Genomic DNA, 26,591 nt, shown 5'->3' on the forward strand with positions numbered 1-26,591 from the left:
GCATTTTGCTTGGGTGGGTGGGTAGGTGGGTGTGTCCATCCTCAACAAGCCCAGCAAGTCAAAATGTCTGGTCAGTCTCACCTACCACAAGCATTCAGTTTGAACCAGGGCTGAGTGTCTCCTTCCTTCGCAAGCCCACTGCTCACTGCCACCCCCACCCACCCAAATTCCTTTTGAGCAGCAATGGTTGAGCTGCTGAGAAGTGGGCTCCAGCTTTGGCTGTAGCAGAGAACATGCCAGTGGGCAGGCAGAAAAGCCTGCTGAACAGCTGGCTGGCATGCTGTGGAGGGAACGAGGAGTCGGCTGGCTGCTGCAGAGAGCAGGTGAGCCCATACCAAACAGCTGGCTGTGGGGACCCGGAGAGCCCACTTAGAGGACTGAGCAGTGGGGGGGGGGAGGGCTGCTGACAGAGAACACAACAAATCTCTTTTAAAAATTTTTTTCTGTCATTCACTTCTAATTTTCGGTCCCACTGAGCAGGAACCCCCATGTATGCAGGGGGTAGGATGGAGGGGGGCTTCATCCAAAACAGAAAGGAAGGAAACCTCCTGCCTATGCACAGCCCCGATGGAGCCCTGTGTACATGCACACACACCTTAGAGGGAATGTTGCTCCTAGCACTGTTGTACTTAGATTTTTTTAAAAAAAAAATAGATAAATATTAAAAATAGAACCGCAGCAGCAGCAGCAATGAGTGGCTGTGAGAGGCAGTCAGTGTGAGGGTGGATGACAAAGCCCCTATTACAGCTATTCTAAAAGCCAGTGTAAAACCCTCAACACAGTTTAAAAATGGATTAAAAGTTTTTCCAAGAGGACACACACACCAACCACAAAACCCCATGATTACCACGTGATTTTAAACAATACAAAAAAAAAATCAATCCTTCACACAATTTATTTCAATAGTGTACCCACACTCTATGCCAACTTGCCCACTTCCAAAGATCTCCTGGGAGAGCCACGTCCCCACCTGTGATAATTTCAGAGATAAGGAAGAGGCCTGTTTATCCATGTCAAAACTATGGATCATCTTACCTCGTGGAACAGTCTAGCCCCTTGTCACCACTTTTATTACCTGTTTTCATTTTGGCTGCCCATTGATGATCTTATATGTGATACAACCTCACATTTTCAGATGATTTATGCTGTTACTTGATTCTGTTTTGTTTTGCTCATGTAGGCACTGTTGTGAATGCATTGCAAGGGCAGGATATAAGATAAGAAGTTCTTGTCAAAAGGACTGCTTCTGAGTCAGACTGATCTGGTGATAGTTATTCACACCTCAGTTACATCTAAAAGGATAACTGCAATGTGCTCTGCCTGGAGCTACCCCTGGAGAGTGTCTGGAAGCAAAATTTGCTTGGTGCAAAATTTGGCAGCAAGGCTGCCGGACAATAGATAGTACCCTGATACTAAAACATCTGCCTAGATTACCATTTAACATTATTCTCATGATTTTTAATGCTGCATTTCATGCTTTATTGTGTTTAGACCTGATTACTAGTATATCTGTGCATCACACTGATTTATTTCAGTGCAGGAGCCAGAAGAAAAATACCTTTAAAAATCAGCATATTAATAGAAGAGAAATGCTACTATTTCCAGTTGGGAAAGGTCAGGTTTCTATTAATTCTCCTGCTTTGCAGGAATTTTGGCATAGATCATTCAGCTATTTAAGGCTGTTGTTCTTTGGCTGAAGTTTCCTTCTCTTATATTGCTTAGCCATCATGGCCAAGGGTGGGAGACCTTCCTCCTGGAAAGGTGCCTGTAATCCTGCATTCCCATTCACTGAATATAAGATTTAATGTAAGCTGTCCCCTTGGCTACAAGACTACAAGGTTTTGGTTTGGCTTTGCCTCACTCTTTACTACGGCTTTGTCAGAGATGCCCCTTTATGTTCTTACTTTTACTTCACTTACCTCACTTGCTTATGGTTTGCCTGCAGGACAGCTTATCCACTGCTGCCTGTCTCCTGCCGCAGTGTTTGGCCACAGCAAAATGTTGGATTTTTCCTCTGCCAATGTATGAAGAGTGGCTAAATGCTAAGGAGGCTTCCCTGCCATCCTGCACTAATTAGGTACCTTATGGAGGGTGTGCAGTAAGGGCCATTTCTGCCTTTGGACAATGTGTGGCAATCACCTGAGGCAGCAGATTCCAAGTTTAGGGAAAAGCCAACAGAGTAATTAATTGATGAGTGTTGTTGGAACACTGCTTCCAGGGGAATAGTGGAGGTACCTGAGGGATTTCGTGCCTCATATGCCATGATAACTTGGCTGGCCATGGTCACTGTATATCAGGAACCTGGAGAGCAGGGGATGGGGGAGAAGTGCCATGTGATGATGGTTCATCTCTCATAGCAAAATATTTTGATCTGTTCCTTCTGTTGAACTTTGGAGATCATAAGGCAGGTGAATCAATATAGAAAGGACTGCTTCAGAGTTTGAAATTTGCCATCCACTGTTCAAATGGATGCAATTCTAAGGATAAGCTAAGGGGGAAAAAATGCCAAAAAAGTGCGCCTTCCTCAATTCAGATGATTTATTGTACTGAAGAGACATTGCTAGAGTGTTTGCCTGTATCTGGCTCAAGCAGAAACCATATCTCCTTTTTTTTTTTAATCAGCCCCTCACAATTCTCTCTCCTCTCACGGCTGGCCCCGAACTGCTTGCTTGCTTATTTGTTTGTTTGTTTTCAATCTCTAATTCCCTTTTAAAATTCATTGGGCTCCTTTTCACTTAGTATTGTTTGGCCTATTTGGCAATTCTGCGTTTGTAGTAATCCCAAAAGCTGCAGTTGCGTTGTCAGAGAGAAAAAAAATCCAAAATGGTGAAACATGGTTTGGAGAGGAAGTGATCTCCCTCCCTCCTACATACAAGAGTATACTTGTTATCTTTTACATTAGTCATTTTTCCTCTCCTCTTACTGTCATTCTTTAACCTTGCATTTCACCATCTGGTAGTTTTTAACACAGGTTTTGAGGAGTTTTCAGAGGAAATATTTTTAAAATACTCAAGCCTGTAGAAACACACATGTACAAGCCTGTTTCTGTGCCTAAGGTTGTTCTTTCTGTTTTATTTTTTCCCCACAGTTCTCCATTCCGCAAAGCCAGAGCATTGTACGCTTGTAAAGCAGAACATGACTCGGAACTCTCCTTCACGGCAGGCACCCTATTTGATAACGGTGAGTCTCTGAACGTGGACCCACCAACATAACAGGAAAAACAGAGATGGTGATTTTGAAGGATGGGAAGTCACATTAGTTTTGCTGAAATGTCGTGCTTTCTGCTGGTCACTTAATAAAATATTTTGTCTTACTGGAAATAGTGAAAAGATATATGCTTTCTAGCCCTCCAAGGAATGTGTTACATCCAATGCAAGGTGTTCAATTCAAAGAGGGATTATTTGAGCTTTTGAAGGCCAAGCTACATGTTAGACAAGAATCTTGTGTATCTTTGGCACTGCAAAAGGAAACACACATTTCAACCAGTTGCAACATGGTATGTTATAGATAGCTGGTCATTTGGAACATTAGTGTTCCAGAAATGTGAGTACAGCTGTATGTGTCAGAGAAATCAGACTTGCACATTAAGTCCCAAAGACCAGCCACAAAACATAACACGTGCACTTGCATACTATAGGAGCTATGAGTAGTTTCTGCTGTGCAATCAAGCACGTTCATCTGTTAAAGGATTCCATCTTGCAGTGATAGGTTTTCTGCAACAGACAACTCTTTAGAGCCTCTGTGAGTCACACATGTGCCCAACACATACTAAATTTTAGATGTGAAAATTTGAAAACCTCCAGCTTACCTTGCAATTACACCATGTGCATCTCCCACTGTAGGGCTCTCTGCATGATTTACACAGTCAGTATCTAGAGAAGTGGTAGAAAGAAGGGGAAGGAATAAAATGGCCACAGGTTCATTGGGTACAAATATTGGTTACATTGGGGGTTCATTGGTTACAAAGAGCTGCAAGCACAGGAACAGGGATACAGATCAAGCCATTGGGTGGCCTTACTGCCAGCCAGAGTGACCCTTTCCCTCCTCCGCTTGCATGCTGGGGAGCTGCCAAGGCTGCTGAAGATGAATGCTAACCTGAGTATGAGTGTCTGCCTGGGTGTCTGTTGCCACCACAGACTTTGCTGGCAAGATCTGAGCTAAGCTTCAGTCTGGAAGTCTACACACATGCACGCACACACACACCCCAATTTCTTACAAGGCTCTCCCGGTTAGATGGATATCATATCCTGGTTACAACATTGATCTAACCCAGAGACTTCATCTTCTCACAGGAAAACTGTGAGAAGAAAAAGCAAGCAGATCATGAAAGTATGTGGATTGCTCTGGAGGAGACGAAAACTCAGTGGTCTGGGACAATTATGTTTACGGATAAAATTCCCCCACGCTCCATAAGCCAACAGCTGAGTGATATTTACCAACATAAACTGGGGGTAAGGGCAGAATAGGTCGGGGTCCTTCCACTCAGCATGGAGGATTAGCAGAAGGGTAGATCTTGTTATTGTTGTTCAGTCATTAAGTTGTGTCCAACTCTGTGACCCCATGGACTAGAGCATGCCAGGTCCTCCTTTCTTCCACTGCCTCCCAGAGTTGAGTCAAATTCATGTTGGTAGCTTCGATGGCACTGTCCATGCATCTTGTCCTCTGTCGTCCCCTTCTCCTCTTGCCTTCACACTTTTTTAACATCAGTGTCTTTTCCAGGGAGTCTTTTCTTCTCATGAGATGGCCAAAGTATTGGAGCCACAGCTTCAGGATCTGTCCTCCCAGTGAGCACTGAGGGTTGATTTCCTTCAGAATGGATAGGTTTGTTCTCCTTGCAGTCCAGGGGACTCTCAAGAGTCTCCTCCAGCACCACAATTCAAAAGCATCAATTCTTTGGCTGTCAGCCTTCTTTATGGTCCAGCTCTCACTTCCATACATCACTACTGGAAAAACCAACCATAGCTTTGACTATGCGGACCTTTGTCGGCAAGGTGATGTCTCTGCTTTTTAAGATGCTGTCTTGGTTTGTCATCACTTTCCTCCCAAGTACGGTAGACCTACTTAAGTATTAAACAGGCAGACCTGAGAGGGGACTTATTCTCATATAGGTCCACAAGGGAAGCCCAGGCTCTTTTGTGTCCGGCACTGCAGATGTAATTGACTGATGTGGAGCTCCTGGCAGTCCACATGGCCAAGATAGCCATCAGCATCTCTGTAGCTATCAAAAAGAAGTCTTCAAGCTTCCTCCTGCATCATTTAACTGTGAGGCTGAAAGAGACCTTGGAGACCATTTAATCCCGCTCCCAGATCAGTGCAGGATCTGTAGTGTCACCAGTTCCCAAGGCATTCTGTTTCACTGTCAAACAGCTCCTACTGTTAGGAAATTTCTCCTAATGTGTGGAGGTTGGGGGTGGCACAATCTCTGATTCATGGGCCTAATCTGGTCTATAGTAGGTCCCAGTCTTGCCCATGCAGAGTCTGGTGGTTGCCTGTCTCCTGGTTAGCCAGTTTCAAAGGATAGAAGGTGTTTCAGGGTTTACTGGTGGAAAATGTCCTCCTCTACAGCAATTCTTGATGTTACCTCTGATCGCCTAGCATACATCCTCACAGGACGACAGAACCTCCCCATGCCAGGTATTGGCTAGTTGCAGGAGAATTCATACAGTCATTGTTTGAATGCAGGTGTGGCTTCTCTGTGTTTCTTCTGGCCCACACTCTCCATAATGGAAGAAGGCAATGGACAAATAACACCACCTTTATGATGATGATGCTTACAGGAGTGCCCCTTTGTCTAGTATCTGAGTCAGGGAGCTGGTTTCCTTGTTGGTGAAAATCTTTGGTGACAGCAGGAGTAGGATGTTATCTGGGGTGCAGTCATCACCCCAGGCATCATCCATCCTCTAGAGGGCTTGGAGAACCATCCAGCCCTTCTACCCAAAGAAGAGTCCCCTCCTCTATCTTAATGCTCAGCCAAAACCTACTACCTTTCAACTTCCACCCATTTCAAGATTTAATTAGACTGATTAAAGACCAAGCAGTCCGAACTGGAGCTGCTGGTTAGTGAAATGCCAGCCAGATTTAGTGTCCAAGATGAGCCAAGTGAGCAGTGTGTCTTTACTGGGTGTGATAGGCAGGCCTAAAAAGATTCAAAATGAGTTACTAAATAGCAGAGGGCTGATCCAAGGATAGTTGTGGGCTTTTGCGAGCCTTTGCCAGCGGTGGATCATCCCGGCGGTTGGAATATGGTGGTCTTTGGATTTCTGATGATCCTCCCCATTTCCTTTAGGCATCTACAACTCCTCTCCAGGGATCTCCGTTTCTTTCATAGTTTCACTTGCCTTCTGGCTCTACGTCCTCTTCTACCTCCTCCTCTATATTATGGGCCTTGTGTATTTCTTCTTGGACATCACTCCAGGCTTCTTCTTCCTTCCCCTTGGAAGTGGCTTCCCCTCTTCTCTGCTGCTCCTCAGGGGGCTCCCCTCTCCTACAGCAGTCAACAGTTTTCCTGTCTTGTGTCTCACTGTCCCAGGCCTTCCTGCCCTTAGGCTTGATATCCTCCACGTTCTCTCCACCGCTCTTCTCTTTAGGGCCTGAGTTGGGGCTAGATGACCCCTGAGAATGCCCTTCTTAGTGTCCCCCTCACAGCTTTAGAAGACAGAGGTCCTGTCAGGTTATATGAGACAAGTAAGGAAGCCTACGGACTCTGGAATCAGGGAGTGAGGAGGCTGAGGGGGAAAATGCGCTTTGTCCAAACTGTATATGGTGATTGCAATAATTTAGGCGACAGCAAGTTTTAGAAGAAGGCAACATTCTGATTGAACCTTTGATCAATTTTGTTAATTACTAGCCCAGCCTTTCCACTCTCTGTGTCTTAAGCATACAGGAAAATGACTGAGAGGGATTTTGACTCAGCCTTCTATCCTTCCGAGGTCGGTAAAATGAGTACCCAGCTTGCTGGGGGGGGGGGGCAATGTGTAGCCTGCATAATGTAAACCGCCCAGAGAGTGCTTGAAGTGCTATGGAACGGTATATAAGCAGCACACTTTGCTTTTTTGCTTTGCTTTTTATTTATTTTTTAAAAATTAAAAACCTGATTTTTAGTTACTGCAGTAAAAAGCACATTAAAACGGACATATTATAAATATATAAAAAAACAAATTTTAACAAGAAGGATGTCATGTGAATTGAAGCAAGGTATATTTTTTTAAAAAAGTTATTTGTGAAGCTTGTTATACTAGCTTTTCTGTATTGTGTTGTAGCCTTGCTCAAGAGCCAGCCAGAGTAGGCAGCTGCAGAAGTCTGCTTCTGGTTATTCAGATGGTGTATAGGTTCCAAAAGAGGCCAGCAGTCTCCCTTTTCTGCAAGCCCTCAACTATGTTGACAAAGCCCAGCACAAGATTTCCAAAAATCAAGTAATCTTTGTCCGGGAGAAGTCAGTTGCCCATCTCTTCCACAGTAACTCAGTGGCAACAGTTCCTCTCTTGTTTCTTCCTTTTGTTACATTTGGTAAAATCATCAAGACATGAGTAGATTTAAACAACTTTACTCCAGGGTGGGCTTTTGTTTCCTTAAGGGGGTGAGTTTGAGATGAGTGAACAGCCTGCTTCTTATTTGCAAACAACAGGGTCAGGGTAAGTTTCTAACTTTTGCCAAAAGTAATCTTCAACTCAGACCCAATCCTTTTGGCAGGAGATGAAGAAATATCTTGCATTCAGGCTTCTATGAGTTGAGGAGAGATCCAGATTCCAGTTCAGAAAAGGAGAATTTGGTATGGGCAGAGATTTGAAGAGCTGACAGCAGGAATGTTGCTGATGGCAGTGAAAAGAATAGAAGGGTTATTCACATAAATACGATCCACAGTGTGCCTTTAAGATGCTTGCAAGCTTGTACACAGTTAAGCTGTTTAAATCCCATTTTGAGTATCAGTTATAAAAATGCAGAATGTGAATACTATTGATAAACAAACATATTTTGGATTATCTGGTTTTTAAAAGTAGTTATTTAATTTGTTCCATTTTGGCAACTTTCTATCTGTCTTTCTATCTGAAAAATGCCTAAGGTGGATCACATTTAAATTTAAAGAAATTTGAAAAGAATCCAATGAGTACCTGCTATGAATTCTGTGGATTTTCACACTGGATTTGCATATAGCCCAAGTAGTATTCCCATATAAAAGCATTATTTGCTGTGGTTCATATGTTTCTAAATACAGTCAGCTGACAGGTAGACTGTTTTATTGCAAATTTTCTCTTATTTTCATGTTTGTGTCTCATGTTCCGTGGTATAAATATTGACTGACTGACTGATTTTTTTTCAGTTAAACCTAACATATAGGAAACCTAGCATACTTACATATATTGACTCATGCTAACTTGTTTGTCGATATACAGTGGACCCTTGACTTACAGACTTTTTGAGTTACACACTTCTCTGGCCGCAAAATTTAGGTTCTTCATCGTGGTCTTCTGTGAATGCACACAAACGGGTTAATCCGGCGCCTGCGTCGGAGTCCTCGGAATATTCTCGAGCTCTGAAAGAGAAAGTAACAGACGTAACGCTGCCCCCATTGCGCATGCTCCAGCCCACTCCAGCCTCAGTTCCATTTCTCCGCCTGGTGATTCGGAACCTCTCTCACGAGCTCCGTTCGTTTACTACGTTTTGGATACATTTCTACGGTTTTTGGACTTGGATAGGCTTTCGGATTGTGTCTTTCTCCTGCCCCCCGACGCGGTCTGGATTTTGGACTTTCCACTTGGTTTTTTCCCGCTGTTCCCGTCCGTTATTGTTCCCGCCTTTTTTTCCCTCCGCAACGGTTCCCTTATTTTGCGGCTTATGCCGTCTGGGCCGTTTAAACGGTGTGTGCTCTGCTCCCGCAAGATTCCCCATCAGGACCCGCATGAGAAGTGCCTTTTCTGTCTTGGGGCTAGACATCTGACCACGTCCTGCAAGCACTGCAGGGATTTCACTAAAGCGGCACTAAAGGCTAGGCAGAAGCGACTCAACTACCACCTCTGGGAGTCAACTCTTTCTGCCACTGCACCCTCAGAATCTGAGATGGTCTCTCCTGCGGCTACCCCTCGGCAGGGAACAGACACCTCACCTCAGCAGAGTTCTTCCAAGACGGGTAAACATTCTAAAGTACCCGCATCCAAGAAGTCTGCCGGTAATGTGAAAGCTGATGCTGCACCTCCTAAGGCTATGAAGCAGGGCAAGTCTAAATCCTCTGTTAAACATAAGGAGGGTTCTGCCCAGCTTCCGTCAGTCTCCGAGTCCGTCCCATCTCCTATACTGGAGGACTCGTCGAGGGAAGGTGCATACTTGTCGGAGACAGCTCCATCTCTGCCTCCTCGACAAGTCGAGCCGGTGATGCCTTCGGGCATCGTGTCTCCCACACCGAGCCAGCTGGTTGGAGTCACCGCTGGTCTGACTTCGGCTCCGCACAGCCCACAGGATCGTGGGCTCGAGTTTCCGGCTCCGTCGACCTCGACATCTCCTTCGAGGTCGAGATCGCCCCGTGGCAAGCGCCCGGCCAAGACCAAACATCTCTCGACGTCTCCCTCGAGGTCGAGATCGCCCCGCGGCAAACGCCCGGCAAAGACCAAGCACCTTTCGACGTCTCCCTCGAGGTCGAGGTCGCCCCGTGGCAAACGCCCTGCGAAGACCAAGCATCTCTCCACCTCCCGTTCGAGGTCGAAGTCGCCGCGTGGAAAGCGAACCCGCAAGAGGAAACACGACTCGTCCTCCTCTTCGTCTTCGGCGTCGGCGCGAGGGAGGCGTGCCACTAAGAAGGCTCGCTCTGATGCGCATCGACGTCGACGCAAGCATCGGCGCCGTAGGCGCACGTCTAGTTCTTCCGACTCCCCTTCTCCACGGCGACCGAAACACCGTCGACACCGACATCGCTCTGCCTCAACTAGTTCGACGTCGTCATCCTCAGACCGACGACGGAGACACAGAACCAAGTATGTCTACATCGCGTCGTCATCGGACACTTCGCCACCTCGACGTCGACGTCGACATCGACGCCGCGCCGCCGATCTACCGGTCGACCACCGACCAATACAGTCTTTGCCAATCCCTCCATTGGATCAACCTGCGCCCATACCACCGGCTTCGACGTCGAAACCTACGGATGAGGTTACCAAACCTCCACGTAAGAGAAGGAGAGACGTTTTTTCGTCCGACCCGGACGAAGCCTCTTCGGTCCTTTCTTCCAACTCAGAGCAGGAAGCTCCTCCACAACCAGATGGGAACCCACTTCCAGAAGGGGAGCCAGTTGGCTCCGACATTGGAGACGCCAATGCCTCCTCCCCCTCTGAGGATTTCTCCTCTTATTCCCAAATGCTCTTGCGTTTAGCCAAGACCTTAAAGCTCGACTTGGATCAGCCTTCTGCCGCTACCGAAGATCTCATATTTGGAGACATCAATCAGGAGAGGGCTCCCCCTCCTAGTCTGACTTTTGTACCCGCTATTATGGATATCATAAAGCAGTACTGGGAGCACCCCTCAGATAATCCACCTTTGCCCAGGAGAACTGAGAACTTCTATCGCGTCCACGGCACGGATACTAAGTTTCTGCTAAAGCACCCGGTTCCTAATTCCTTAGTGGTCGAGACAAGTTGCACCAAGCCCACCGGAAAATCACATGTTACCCCTACCAACAGGGAGGGCAAAAAATTAGAAATCATCGGAAGAAAGCTATACTCTCTTGCAGCCTTTCTCATTAAGCTCATTAACTATCAAACTGCCCTAGGGGCATATCAAAAACAACTATGGCTGAAGATTCTCCCTGGGCTCCAACTCGTTCCACCAGAGGCCAAACAGAACTTCCTTAACCTTTACGAGGAAGCGCAGACTGTGTCCAAATACCAGAGACTTTCCACCAGACATGCTGCCGAAGCAGCAGCCAGAATTCTTATGTCCTCAATTACTACCCGTCGACATGCATGGTTACGAGCGGCTAACATCTTGGATGATGTCAAGAACAAGGTGGAGGGCCTCGCCTTTGATGCCACGGGCCTCTTTAATGAACGAACTGACACGCACCTAGAAGACCTCCATAAAGCAAAGAAGGCAGCTAGATCCTATTCCATTCAGTCTCAGCCACGCTACAATAAACCTCACTGGCGCAAACCCTACGCCCATTACCAGCAATCATCTCAGTACTTCAAGACTTTCAAAAACTTACCTCAGCAGAGATCGTCCAGAGCATCCTCTTCTGCTCCTAGCTTTAGGTCCCAACAGTCCCAACGCACACGTTCTTTCAAACCACCTGCGAAAAGATCCAAGCGTTATCTTTGACTTTCCAGGACACTCTCTTTCCCATCCGGCCACCACGAGACTTTCCCCCTTTCTCTCCAATTGGCTTTCAATCACAAACGATGCATGGGTCCTAAGCATCATTTCTCACGGATACCGACTCGAGTTTCTCGACTTACCTCCACTAGGTTTCGTCTGCTCCACATCATTCAACGCCGCCCTGGAAAAGGAGATCGCCTCACTCATTCGCAAACATGCCATAGAAACCGTTCCCATAGGAAACATCAAAGACGGCTTCTATTCCAGATATTTCGCCGTATCAAAAAAGGGCGGCGGCGTAAGACCCATTCTAGATCTCAGGGTCCTCAATACTTACCTTCGTCCTCGCCGTTTTCGCATGGTGACACTCGAGTCCATTATGCCCCTTCTGAAGAAAAACAATTGGTTCGTCCTCATAGACCTAAAGGACGCTTATTTCCATATTACCATTCATCCTCATCATCGCAAGTATCTGCGTTTCCTCTTTTGCGACACCATTTACCAGTTTCAGGCCCTACCCTTCGGACTTTCGACGGCCCCTCGCACATTTACAAAGGTGATGGCTCCAGTAGCGGCCTACCTACGCCTCCAGGGCGTTCACATATACCCCTACATCGACGATTGGCTCCTGGTAGCTCCCTCTTACAGTCGAGCATCACAGCACACAAGATTGGTTCTTCGCCTGCTGTCCAATCTAGGCCTCGAGATCAACATGGAGAAATCCCATCTCAAACCATCCAGGAGGGTGCATTACATAGGCGCTTGCATCGACTCCATCGCCGCACGAATATTCCTCCCCTCAGAGAGGATTCACAAGATCCAACGGGCAATAAAAAAGTTTCGGCCCGGGGCCAAGGTCACAGGCAGGCATGCCCAACACCTCCTGGGCCTCATGGCCTCCACAACCCCTGCCTTGTCTCATGCGCGACTCAAACTGAGATCCCTACAGTCGTGGTTCCTCGCCCTATTCAACCCCATGACGGACAGCCAGAACAAACGCCTTCGCGTCACCAGGGAGCTGGCGACTCAATTACAATGGTGGACACACCCCCCGAATCTTCGGTTAGGCAGACCATTCAGACCACTGAGACTGACCATTCAAATCACTACCGACGCGAGCACATTCGGTTGGGGCGCGCACTGCGGGTCACACAGGATACATGCACTCTGGTCTCCCCGGGAGATGGCCCTTCACATCAATCACCTCGAGATGTTGGCTGTTATCAAGGCCCTTCGCGCGTTCTTCCCCATGGTGCGTGGTCGTGGTGTGCAAGTCATAACGGACAACACTACGACCATGTACTATCTGAACAAGCAGGGAGGCACGCACTCTCCCTCGCTTCTGTATCTCACAGTAATTTTATGGGAATGGTGTCGTGTTCACCATATATTTCCAGTAGCCATACATGTTCCCACGGCGGACAACTCTCTGGCAGACCACCTGAGTCGTCTTCACCATCAAACACACGAGTGGGAACTCCACCCCAGAGTCTTTCGGGACCTATGTCTCAGGTGGGGCACTCCGACAATGGATGTCTTCGCCACCCAACAGAACGCCAAGTGCACCAGCTATGCGTCCCGAGCAGGGATAGGCCACGGGTCCCTAGGAGACGCCTTCATGCTCCGCTGGCACCATCCTCTTCTCTACATGTTCCCCCCTCTTCCACTCATTCAGAGGGCGCTGGTCAAGCTCCGTCAATCCAGGACCAATGCCATTTTCATAGCTCCTTTTTGGCCCCGCCAGACGTGGTTTCCCACACTTCTCAGCATGTCCTCAGAGATGTGGAGACTCCCACAACTTCCAGACCTCCTAACCCAAGATGCGGGCGCCATTTTTCACCCGGACGTGGACACTCTGAAGCTGACTGCGTGGAGGATCTCCCACAGGTCAGGGAGGTACTAGACAGAGCTAAGAAGCCATCCACTGCTTCCTTATACAAACGGAAATGGCGCAGCTTCCTTAAGTTTACTCAGGACAGGGGTCTTATCCCCTCCCCCGTTTCACTTTCCACGTTGTTGCTGTATTTACGATATTTGTTTGACCTCAACTTGGCTTTGTCCACTGTTAGAGTTTATCTAGCGGCTATCATCTCGTTTCAACCGAAGGAATCTCCTTCTTCCCGCCTTTTCTCCCATCCCACGGTCAAGGCCTTTCTGAAGGGACTAGCCCACATGAGACCTCCTACCAAACCTCCAGTACCTCAGTGGTCCCTCCAACTCGTTCTTCGCGCCCTTACACGGCCTCCGTTCGAACCCATGGCCACCTGTGATGTTCGGTTGCTAACTCTCAAGACACTCTTTCTTGTTGCTATCACCTCTGCTCGACGTGTCAGTGAACTTGCCGCTTTGCGGTCTGACCAGCCCTTTTTGCAATTCTTCAGGGATAAGGTCTTGCTGTATCCCGACCTCTCCTTTCTTCCAAAAGTGGTCTCTGAATTTCACCTCAACCAACCTCTTTCTCTGCCAACGTTGTTTCCGCAACCTTCGTCTGACGTGGAACGCATGCTCCATACCCTGGATGTTCGACGGGCCCTCGCCTTTTATGTCTCCAGAACTAGAGACATTAGGGTCTCTAACCGTCTGTTTGTTTGTTACTTTGGACATAAGAAGGGTTCACCGGCAGCACGTTCTACCCTGTCACGATGGATTGTTAACACTATTGTCTTGGCCTATGAACTACAACACAAGTCCCCTCCTGACGGCTTACGCGCTCACTCTACTAGGGCGGTGGCGTCCTCTACAGCCTTCCTACGTGGTGTGGATACCCCGGATATCTGTAGAGCGGCCACGTGGTCAACTGTATCAACATTCATTACACACTATAGACTTGACCTCAGAGCCAAGAGGGACACAGTGTTTGGAAGGGCCGTGTTGACTTCGGTGTTGCAGTGACATCCCGCCATCCGGTGAGTAAGCTCGCCAGTCACCCGTTTGTGTGCATTCACAGAAGACCACGATGAAGAAAAGGAGGTTACTTACCTGTAACCATGGTTCTTCAAGTGGTCATTCTGTGAATTCACACAATCCCACCCAGCCTCCCCTCTAGCTGTCACTGTGAGTGCGTACCACCTCTAGGCACACCTGTGGCGTATAAATGGAACTGAGGCTGGAGTGGGCTGGAGCATGCGCAATGGGGGCAGCGTTACGTCTGTTACTTTCTCTTTCAGAGCTCGAGAATATTCCGAGGACTCCGACGCAGGCGCCGGATTAACCCGTTTGTGTGAATTCACAGAATGACCACTTGAAGAACCATGGTTACAGGTAAGTAACCTCCTTTTTGACTTGCAGCCTGAGAATTGACTTACAGACCAGAAAAAAACCAAAATGGAACAAAAACGGCCTGTTACGGGATTAATCGGTTTTCAGTGCACTGTAGGTCAATGGAGACTTGACCTACAGACTTTTTGACCTGCAGCCACCGTTCCAATACGGATTAATTCCGTAAGTCAAGGGTCCACTGTATATAAGCAGTGTTTGTAGGGGATGGGAGCAGGAATCGGGCAAATGTATTTAATTGTCCATTAGTCTATAAACCACAAGGGGGGAAATCCTTAAACTCTTTCATGAAAAACAGTGCATGTGATTTTTGGCAAAGCCTGTACCCAGGAGATGGAAAGCAGGTGGCAATCTTGCAACAATCGTGTATCTGTGTGTATATATCCTACTCAGTAGCTATGTAGTGTGTGTGATCCCATTGTACGTACATACACCTGACCCAGGAGTATCCCTGCCATGCAGTAGCAGGTGGGAAGTGGATGCAAGAATTATTTGTGTGCTTACCACTCGCTGTTTCAGTTCCAATAGCACTGCATTTAGCTTAACACTTTGGATACTAGGAGATTGTCAGTGAATGATCACTCTGCCAATAACAGCCTAAATAAGGAAATGGATATGTATATCCTAAATGAAGCTTTTATACACCCCAGTTCAAAGACAGTGCCCTTATAAGACGCCATAGCCTTGCCTCTAGTCTAAAACTGAATTGAGGTGTACAATATACCAGTCACTTTAGCAGCAATGCTGAAATTTTCCCTGAGCCACCTACTAAAGGGAACTTTCCTGGAGGGACCCACTTTGTGGTGTATAACTTGGACATCCAAAAACCCAAACTTCACCAAACTTGCAGGACTTGTAGAGGAGAATCAGAGGAAGTTTCTCTGTAACGTTGGTGTCTCTAGGTGCAGGGGTTAGGGCATTTTATAAGGTTTTAAAGTGAAGATGAATTGACAAATCGATTGGTCAAAAAAGATCATAAATTCATGATTTGTTGACCTTGATGAATTATGAATAATCCTTTTTTTCAATTTGTGCCTATTTCTAATGCTTACCCTGTTTCCCCAAAAATAATCCATATTCTGAAAGTAAGCCCTAGTATGATTTTTCAGGATGCTCATAATATAAGCCCTACCCCAATAATAAGCCCCAGTTAAGTGAAAGCCCACTCTCCACCATTGTGCAGCAACCAGAAGATGGTATGACTGTATTTGAATAAATGTGGCTTGATGGACATGAAAAAAATAAAACATCCCCTGAAAATAAGCCCTAATACTAATTTTGGAGCAAAAATTAATATAATTGTGGCCATTGTTTCCCAAATTGAGATGCCTCAAATCAGTTCTGTATATAAGATCGTAAGAAGTCATCATGAATTAAACCAAAGGCTATTCTGTTCACATGGGGATGAGCCTAAAGTCTCTGGAAAGCACGTAAGCAGAACAGACCTGTAATAGCACCTTCTAAGCACACTGCTTCTCATTGGAGATAGTATATATGCATCATTACCAGTAGCCACTGATGGAGCTATTCTCTGTGAATTTGCTAGACTGAATTGCATAGTTTAAATACACTATTTTTATTGTTTTTGCTTTTGTTGTGGTATTATGAGAGATGTAGATTAAAAAATCCCCCATCCACTTTCTCAATACCATGTATAATGTTATATATCTGTCATCATGCCCCCCCCAAGCTTGGCCAAAGCTTGGAAAAAAGAAATAGTAGATACCTACTACTGTAGAGCAGTGAAATGTTTGCTAAACTTATACATTTCTTGTAATGAGTTAAGCAGAAGCTCCTTCCATTCTTTTGAATCAGTTTTATTTCAGTCTCTTTTAAGATCACAAAAGAAGCTAGTCTTGAGTATTCAGTGAGTGGCTTTCATGATTTAACAACTCTGCAGAGAGGGCGGTCCTATTCTTAGATCTAATACGTTGTTTTTTACTTTCGCATTTGGTTATTAGCAGATGTTGTCAGTGGCTGTACTATTTATTTCCCCCCCCCCCATCTGTGAGGAATTGTAAGATATTGTCCAGTATTTTGTTCAGTATGTATGCACACACAACTGTGGAAAGTGTGGCAACTGTTTGATGGGGTGCTGGTCATGTGCGTGGTCATGTACGACCGATTCATGAGATCATTGCAGCAAAGTTCTGCAAACATGTAGATATCGAACAAGGTACTGGTTGCTGTTTCAGTTCAAGAAGAAAGGCAGTAGTGCAGGGGTGCTCTTCATATTGAAGCCTTAAGGTTCATATAGCGAATTGTGCGATATGTCTAATTTTGGTACATATTTTGTAATGTATAAAAGAAGTATAAAACTGCCACTCTGCAAATCAAATAATTTATGTGATTCAGCTGTGGTACAAGGCACTTCAAATTGAAAAAAACACACACACTTTAAAATACATGAAAATAATGCAATATGAAACATTAAATCATCAATAGAAACATTAAAAATGAAAGGCTGAAAAAGCTGTTCTTAAGTGAACAGCACAGGAATGCCTGAGGGATGTGTGTGTGTGTGCGCGTGTGTGTGTTGCTTTCCAAGTGGCTACAGGGGATTGCATAAGAATCCTGTCACTATTCCTCTTTTACCTACTAAGACTATTCAAGCAGCCACCATTACATTTTAACTCAAAATTATAGTAGGCAGTCTTAGCGGCTGTCAACAAGGTTCATCCCCTGTTATAAATTTCGTGCCATGGCCTAAACATGTAATTATGAATGAAAATGGAAATCAAATGGGGTGGCAATATATCTAGTTGTATGAACTGTCTTAATAGATCTCATATAAATTGGCCTGTGGAAGGAACATTTATACAAAGCAGTTTGCTCCTAATCCAGCAAATAATTTCAGTTTTGTTCTTCAGAAGAATGTGTTTTTCTTCTGCTCTTTGCTGTCATTCAGATTAGTAGGCTGAGGGCTTAAAATAAAGAGATACAGAGTATGAATAAGAACAGGCAACCTTGTCACATCCTATATAAAGGGCTGGACAACATTTTCTAAGGGTTTGAGGCCACGTTCCCTGATAGAAAAGTGGTGGTGATGGTGGGGCTTGATCCCAGTTCACATGGGAGACATGAATGCTGGGGGGGGGGGCGCTACTTGTTTTCTTTTCTGTCCTCTCTTTCTTCCATTCAGCCTCTCCCCCAGATGCAAAAGCTTGTTCTCCCTTTCCCTCTTTATTCATCCAGCATCTGCTTACTTTCCTTGTCTTTTTTATTCGTTCGTTCATTTTCAATCACTCACATGCAGATATGCTCACACTCTCTTTCACATTTCCACAAGAACCCTCCCTCTCGTCTCTGGATTCATCCATTCATGTCTGTCCATACCCCACCCCAGTCTCTGATGAAGTCACTGCCATCCCAGTGAGGTGGCTGTTTGTATTTTAGCTATGTTCTCATATTATGCGGACCCTTTTTCCCCTCAACTTTCTCATGGAGTGGGTGAGGAGAGGATAAAATGGGATACTCTTCATACATACTGGTCTGAGCTCCTTGGAGGACAAGTAGACTAAAAATAGGACAAGTAAGCCCCAATAAATAATTGGCCTCTTCCTAATAATAGCTGATTTATCCAGATCATTTAATGCTTTCTTCAGTAGTTGAAGCCAGACTAGTGAGCACTGTGCATTTATTTTATTTTATTTCCATTCCACCTTTCTTCCCATAGGGGACCCAACACAGCTCACAGCAGATAAAACAACAGAATTAAAAACACAATATAAATGTCACATGTAAAACACAATTAAACATATATTAAGTTTTTTAAGGAGTATGAGTGCACAAGGAGGCCCAGTCCTAAAGCATGCCCTACCGGAAAAATGTAGTGAATATTTGCAATTATTCTCATCCTTGCAAGAAAAATATGACTCAGCAGATGGAGACATCCAGTAAACAACACTGTTAACCACTAGAATGTTTTTTTCTTCCTATGTAACATTGGAAAGACCAGCATTGTTTTGTCATTAGTAACAAGATTGTATTTGGCAAAAAAAAGCCAACCGAAAATGCATTTTGTGTCAATCACAAAATGCAATGTTTCTTAACACAATACACACACACACACACACACACACACACACACACACACACACACACACACACACACACACACACACACACACACACACACACATCGTTTTGTTTACACTCTTCATGACCCCATGGACCAGGGCACACCAGGCCCTCCTATCTTCCACTGCCTCCCGGAGTTGTGTCAAATTCATCTCCGTTGCTTCGATGACACTGTCAAGCCATCTCATCCTCTGTCGTCCCCTTCTCCTCTTGCCGTCACACTTTCCTAACATCAAGGTCTTTTCCAAGGAATCTTCTCTTCTCATGAGATGGCCAAACTACTGGAGCCTCAGCTTCAGGATCTGTCTTTCCAGTGAGCACTGAGGGTTGATTTCCTTCAAAATGGATAAGTTTGTTCTCCTTGCAGTCCAGGGGACTCTCAAAAGCCTCCTCCAGCACCACAATTCAAAGGCATCAATTCTTCTATCTCCTCTCTCTGTCCCTCCCCCCCCCCAGTGCATGGTTTAAAATGGTCCCTCCCAGGACCCAACACATGGTTTAAAATGGGATTCCCCAGGGGCTTCTACCCATTTCACCAGGAAGTTTTGCCTAGGAAACAAAGCCAGGTAGATGTTTTTCTTTTCTCCTCTCTCTGTCCCTCCCCCCCCCCCAGTGTATGGTTTAAAATGGTCCCTCCCAGGACCCAACACATGGTTTAAAATGGGATTCCCCAGGGGCTTCTACCCATTTCACCAGGAAGTTTTGCCTAGGAAACAAAGCCAGGTAGATGTTTTTCTTTTCTCCTCTCTCTGTCCCTCCCCCCCCCCCCAGTGTATGGTTTAAAATGGTCCCTCCCAGGACCCAGCACATGGTTTAAAATGGGATTCCCCAGGGGCTTCTACCCATTTCACCAGGAAGTTTTGCCTAGGAAACAAAGCCAGGTAGATGTTTTTCTTTTCTCCTCTCTCTGTCCCTCCCCCCCCCCCCAGTGTATGGTTTAAAATGGTCCCTCCCAGGACCCAACACATGGTTTAAAATGGGATTCCCCAGGGGCTTCTACCCATTTCACCAGGAAGTTTTGCCTAGGAAACAAAGCCAGGTAGATGTTTTTCTTTTCTCCTCTCTCTGTCCCTCCCCCCCCCAGTGCATGGTTTAAAATGGTCCCTCCCAGGACCCAACACATGGTTTAAAATGGGATTCCCCAGGGGCTTCTACCCATTTCACCAGGAAGTTTTGCCTAGGAAACAAAGCCAGGTAGATGTTTTTCTTTTCTCCTCTCTCTGTCCCTCCCCCCCCCCCAGTGCATGGTTTAAAATGGTCCCTCCCAGGACCCAACACATGGTTTAAAATGGGATTCCCCAGGGGCTTCTACCCATTTCACCAGGAAGTTTTGCCTAGGAAACAAAGCCAGGTAGATGTTTTTCTTTTCTCCTCTCTCTGTCCCTCCCCCCCCCCCAGTGCATGGTTTAAAATGGTCCCTCCCAGGACCCAACACATGGTTTAAAATGGGATTCCCCAGGGGCTTCTACCCATTTCACCAGGAAGTTTTGCCTAGGAAACAAAGCCAGGTAGATGTTTTTCTTTTCTCCTCTCTCTGTCCCTCCCCCCCCCCAGTGCATGGTTTAAAATGGTCCCTCCCAGGACCCAACACATGGTTTAAAATGGGATTCCCCAGGGGCTTCTACCCATTTCACCAGGAAGTTTTGCCTAGGAAACAAAGCCAGGTAGATGTTTTTCTTTTCTCCTCTCTCTGTCCCTCCCCCCCCCCAGTGCATGGTTTAAAATGGTCCCTCCCAGGACCCAACACATGGTTTAAAATGGGATTCCCCAGGGGCTTCTACCCATTTCACCAGGAAGTTTTGCCTAGGAAACAAAGCCAGGTAGATGTTTTTCTTTTCTCCTCTCTCTGTCCCTCCCCCCCCCCCAGTGCATGGTTTAAAATGGTCCCTCCCAGGACCCAACACATGGTTTAAAATGGGATTCCCCAGGGGCTTCTACCCATTTCACCAGGAAGTTTTGCCTAGGAAACAAAGCCAGGTAGATGTTTTTCTTTTCTCCTCTCTCTGTCCCTCCCCCCCCCCAGTGCATGGTTTAAAATGGTCCCTCCCAGGACCCAACACATGGTTTAAAATGGGATTCCCCAGGGGCTTCTACCCATTTCACCAGGAAGTTTTGCCTAGGAAACAAAGCCAGGTAGATGTTTTTCTTTTCTCCTCTCTCTGTCCCTCCCCCCCCCCCCAGTGCATGGTTTAAAATGGTCCCTCCCAGGACCCAACACATGGTTTAAAATGGGATTCCCCAGGGGCTTCTACCCATTTCACCAGGAAGTTTTGCCTAGGAAACAAAGCCAGGTAGATGTTTTTCTTTTCTCCTCTCTCTGTCCCTCCCCCCCCCCCAGTGTATGGTTTAAAATGGTCCCTCCCAGGACCCAACACATGGTTTAAAATGGGATTCCCCAGGGGCTTCTACCCATTTCACCAGGAAGTTTTGCCTAGGAAACAAAGCCAGGTAGATGTTTTTCTTTTCTCCTCTCTCTGTCCCTCCCCCCCCCCCCCCAGTGTATGGTTTAAAATGGTCCCTCCCAGGACCCAGCACATGGTTTAAAATGGGATTCCCCAGGGGCTTCTACCCATTTCACCAGGAAGTTTTGCCTAGGAAACAAAGCCAGGTAGATGTTTTTCTTTTCTCCTCTCTCTGTCCCTCCCCCCCCCCCAGTGTATGGTTTAAAATGGTCCCTCCCAGGACCCAACACATGGTTTAAAATGGGATTCCCCAGGGGCTTCTACCCATTTCACCAGGAAGTTTTGCCTAGGAAACAAAGCCAGGTAGATGTTTTTCTTTTCTCCTCTCTCTGTCCCTCCCCCCCCCAGTGCATGGTTTAAAATGGTCCCTCCCAGGACCCAACACATGGTTTAAAATGGGATTCCCCAGGGGCTTCTACCCATTTCACCAGGAAGTTTTGCCTAGGAAACAAAGCCAGGTAGATGTTTTTCTTTTCTCCTCTCTCTGTCCCTCCCCCCCCCCCAGTGCATGGTTTAAAATGGTCCCTCCCAGGACCCAACACATGGTTTAAAATGGGATTCCCCAGGGGCTTCTACCCATTTCACCAGGAAGTTTTGCCTAGGAAACAAAGCCAGGTAGATGTTTTTCTTTTCTCCTCTCTCTGTCCCTCCCCCCCCCCAGTGCATGGTTTAAAATGGTCCCTCCCAGGACCCAACACATGGTTTAAAATGGGATTCCCCAGGGGCTTCTACCCATTTCACCAGGAAGTTTTGCCTAGGAAACAAAGCCAGGTAGATGTTTTTCTTTTCTCCTCTCTCTGTCCCTCCCCCCCCCCAGTGCATGGTTTAAAATGGTCCCCTCCCAGGACCCAACACATGGTTTAAAATGGGATTCCCCAGGGGCTTCTACCCATTTCACCAGGAAGTTTTGCCTAGGAAACAAAGCCAGGTAGATGTTTTTCTTTTCTCCTCTCTCTGTCCCTCCCCCCCCCCAGTGCATGGTTTAAAATGGTCCCTCCCAGGACCCAACACATGGTTTAAAATGGGATTCCCCAGGGGCTTCTACCCATTTCACCAGGAAGTTTTGCCTAGGAAACAAAGCCAGGTAGATGTTTTTCTTTTCTCCTCTCTCTGTCCCTCCCCCCCCCAGTGCATGGTTTAAAATGGTCCCTCCCAGGACCCAACACATGGTTTAAAATGGGATTCCCCAGGGGCTTCTACCCATTTCACCAGGAAGTTTTGCCTAGGAAACAAAGCCAGGTAGATGTTTTTCTTTTCTCCTCTCTCTGTCCCTCCCCCCCCCCCAGTGCATGGTTTAAAATGGTCCCTCCCAGGACCCAACACATGGTTTAAAATGGGATTCCCCAGGGGCTTCTACCCATTTCACCAGGAAGTTTTGCCTAGGAAACAAAGCCAGGTAGATGTTTTTCTTTTCTCCTCTCTCTGTCCCTCCCCCCCCCCCAGTGCATGGTTTAAAATGGTCCCTCCCAGGACCCAACACATGGTTTAAAATGGGATTCCCCAGGGGCTTCTACCCATTTCACCAGGAAGTTTTGCCTAGGAAACAAAGCCAGGTAGATGTTTTTCTTTTCTCCTCTCTCTGTCCCTCCCCCCCCCCAGTGCATGGTTTAAAATGGTCCCTCCCAGGACCCAACACATGGTTTAAAATGGGATTCCCCAGGGGCTTCTACCCATTTCACCAGGAAGTTTTGCCTAGGAAACAAAGCCAGGTAGATGTTTTTCTTTTCTCCTCTCTCTGTCCCTCCCCCCCCCCAGTGCATGGTTTAAAATGGTCCCTCCCAGGACCCAACACATGGTTTAAAATGGGATTCCCCAGGGGCTTCTACCCATTTCACCAGGAAGTTTTGCCTAGGAAACAAAGCCAGGTAGATGTTTTTCTTTTCTCCTCTCTCTGTCCCTCCCCCCCCCCCCATGGTTTAAAATGGTCCCTCCCAGGACCCAACACATGGTTTAAAATGGGATTCCCCAGGGGCTTCTACCCATTTCACCAGGAAGTTTTGCCTAGGAAACAAAGCCAGGTAGATGTTTTTCTTTTCTCCTCTCTCTGTCCCTCCCCCCCCCCCAGTGCATGGTTTAAAATGGTCCCTCCCAGGACCCAACACATGGTTTAAAATGGGATTCCCCAGGGGCTTCTACCCATTTCACCAGGAAGTTTTGCCTAGGAAACAAAGCCAGGTAGATGTTTTTCTTTTCTCCTCTCTCTGTCCCTCCCCCCCCCCCAGTGTCATGGTTTAAAATGGTCCCTCCCAGGACCCAACACATGGTTTAAAATGGGATTCCCCAGGGCTTCTACCCATTTCACCAGGAAGTTTTGCCTAGGAAACAAAGCCAGGTAGATGTTTTTCTTTTCTCCTCTCTCTGTCCCTCCCCCCCCCCCAGTGCTATGGTTTAAAATGGTCCCTCCCAGGACCCAACACATGGTTTAAAATGGGATTCCCCAGGGGCTTCTACCCATTTCACCAGGAAGTTTTGCCTAGGAAACAAAGCCAGGTAGATGTTTTTCTTTTCTCCTCTCTCTGTCCCTCCCCCCCCCCAGTGTATGGTTTAAAATGGTCCCTCCCAGGACCCAACACATGGTTTAAAATGGGATTCCCCAGGGGCTTCTACCCATTTCACCAGGAAGTTTTGCCTAGGAAACAAAGCCAGGTAGATGTTTTTCTTTTCTCCTCTCTCTGTCCCTCCCCCCCCCCAGTGCATGGTTTAAAATGGTCCCTCCCAGGACCCAACACATGGTTTAAAATGGGATTCCCCAGGGGCTTCTACCCATTTCACCAGGAAGTTTTGCCTAGGAAACAAAGCCAGGTAGATGTTTTTCTTTTCTCCTCTCTCTGTCCCTCCCCCCCCCCAGTGCATGGTTTAAAATGGTCCCTCCCAGGACCCAACACATGGTTTAAAATGGGATTCCCCAGGGGCTTCTACCCATTTCACCAGGAAGTTTTGCCTAGGAAACAAAGCCAGGTAGATGTTTTTCTTTTCTCCTCTCTCTGTCCCTCCCCCCCCCCAGTGCATGGTTTAAAATGGTCCCTCCCAGGACCCAACACATGGTTTAAAATGGGATTCCCCAGGGGCTTCTACCCATTTCACCAGGAAGTTTTGCCTAGGAAACAAAGCCAGGTAGATGTTTTTTCTTTTCTCCTCTCTCTGTCCCTCCCCCCCCCCAGTGCATGGTTTAAAATGGTCCCTCCCAGGACCCAACACATGGTTTAAAATGGGATTCCCCAGGGGCTTCTACCCATTTCACCAGGAAGTTTTGCCTAGGAAACAAAGCCAGGTAGATGTTTTTCTTTTCTCCTCTCTCTGTCCCTCCCCCCCCCCCAGTGCATGGTTTAAAATGGTCCCTCCCAGGACCCAACACATGGTTTAAAATGGGATTCCCCAGGGGCTTCTACCCATTTCACCAGGAAGTTTTGCCTAGGAAACAAAGCCAGGTAGATGTTTTTCTTTTCTCCTCTCTCTGTCCCTCCCCCCCCCCAGTGCATGGTTTAAAATGGTCCCTCCCAGGACCCAACACATGGTTTAAAATGGGATTCCCCAGGGGCTTCTACCCATTTCACCAGGAAGTTTTGCCTAGGAAACAAAGCCAGGTAGATGTTTTTCTTTTCTCCTCTCTCTGTCCCTCCCCCCCCCCCAGTGCATGGTTTAAAATGGTCCCTCCCAGGACCCAACACATGGTTTAAAATGGGATTCCCCAGGGGCTTCTACCCATTTCACCAGGAAGTTTTGCCTAGGAAACAAAGCCAGGTAGATGTTTTTCTTTTCTCCTCTCTCTGTCCCTCCCCCCCCCCCAGTGCATGGTTTAAAATGGTCCCTCCCAGGACCCAACACATGGTTTAAAATGGGATTCCCCAGGGGCTTCTACCCATTTCACCAGGAAGTTTTGCCTAGGAAACAAAGCCAGGTAGATGTTTTTCTTTTCTCCTCTCTCTGTCCCTCCCCCCCCCCCAGTGTCATGGTTTAAAATGGTCCCTCCCAGGACCCAACACATGGTTTAAAATGGGATTCCCCAGGGGCTTCTACCCATTTCACCAGGAAGTTTTGCCTAGGAAACAAAGCCAGGTAGATGTTTTTCTTTTCTCCTCTCTCTGTCCCTCCCCCCCCCCCAGTGCATGGTTTAAAATGGTCCCTCCCAGGACCCAACACATGGTTTAAAATGGGATTCCCCAGGGGCTTCTACCCATTTCACCAGGAAGTTTTGCCTAGGAAACAAAGCCAGGTAGATGTTTTTCTTTTCTCCTCTCTCTGTCCCTCCCCCCCCCCCCAGTGCTATGGTTTAAAATGGTCCCTCCCAGGACCCAACACATGGTTTAAAATGGGATTCCCCAGGGGCTTCTACCCATTTCACCAGGAAGTTTTGCCTAGGAAACAAAGCCAGGTAGATGTTTTTCTTTTCTCCTCTCTCTGTCCCTCCCCCCCCCCCAGTGCATGGTTTAAAATGGTCCCTCCCAGGACCCAACACATGGTTTAAAATGGGATTCCCCAGGGGCTTCTACCCATTTCACCAGGAAGTTTTGCCTAGGAAACAAAGCCAGGTAGATGTTTTTCTTTTCTCCTCTCTCTGTCCCTCCCCCCCCCCCAGTGCATGGTTTAAAATGGTCCCTCCCAGGACCCAACACATGGTTTAAAATGGGATTCCCCAGGGGCTTCTACCCATTTCACCAGGAAGTTTTGCCTAGGAAACAAAGCCAGGTAGATGTTTTTCTTTTCTCCTCTCTCTGTCCCTCCCCCCCCCCCAGTGCATGGTTTAAAATGGTCCCTCCCAGGACCCAACACATGGTTTAAAATGGGATTCCCCAGGGGCTTCTACCCATTTCACCAGGAAGTTTTGCCTAGGAAACAAAGCCAGGTAGATGTTTTTCTTTTCTCCTCTCTCTGTCCCTCCCCCCCCCCCAGTGCATGGTTTAAAATGGTCCCTCCCAGGACCCAACACATGGTTTAAAATGGGATTCCCCAGGGGCTTCTACCCATTTCACCAGGAAGTTTTGCCTAGGAAACAAAGCCAGGTAGATGTTTTTCTTTTCTCCTCTCTCTGTCCCTCCCCCCCCCCCCAGTGCATGGTTTAAAATGGTCCCTCCCAGGACCCAACACATGGTTTAAAATGGGATTCCCCAGGGGCTTCTACCCATTTCACCAGAAGTTTTGCCTAGGAAACAAAGCCAGGTAGATGTTTTTCTTTTCTCCTCTCTCTGTCCCTCCCCCCCCCCCAGTGCATGGTTTAAAATGGTCCCTCCCAGGACCCAACACATGGTTTAAAATGGGATTCCCCAGGGGCTTCTACCCATTTCACCAGGAAGTTTTGCCTAGGAAACAAAGCCAGGTAGATGTTTTTCTTTTCTCCTCTCTCTGTCCCTCCCCCCCCCGCATGCATGGTTTAAAATGGTCCCTCCAGGACCCAACACATGGTTTAAAATGGGATTCCCCAGGGGCTTCTACCCATTTCACCAGGAAGTTTTGCCTAGGAAACAAAGCCAGGTAGAT

The 26,591-nt window shown here is 47.0% G+C and overlaps 1 protein-coding gene across 2 annotated transcripts in view; it reads left to right on the forward strand.

Annotated features, from left to right (window-relative positions):
* ARHGAP26 (Rho GTPase activating protein 26) overlaps positions 1-26,591 on the forward strand; it is a 400,569-nt gene that overhangs the window by 339,528 nt on the left and 34,450 nt on the right. For both annotated transcript variants that reach the window (XM_020806318.3, XM_020806326.3), the window contains one exon: positions 3,089-3,180. In XM_020806318.3, coding sequence (XP_020661977.2) covers positions 3,089-3,180 — 92 coding nt within the window. The remainder of the gene's footprint in view (positions 1-3,088; positions 3,181-26,591) is intronic.

The sequence above is a fragment of the Pogona vitticeps genome, chromosome 2, assembly GCF_051106095.1.
Source record: "Pogona vitticeps strain Pit_001003342236 chromosome 2, PviZW2.1, whole genome shotgun sequence".
NCBI classification, from domain to species: Eukaryota; Metazoa; Chordata; class Lepidosauria; order Squamata; family Agamidae; genus Pogona; species Pogona vitticeps.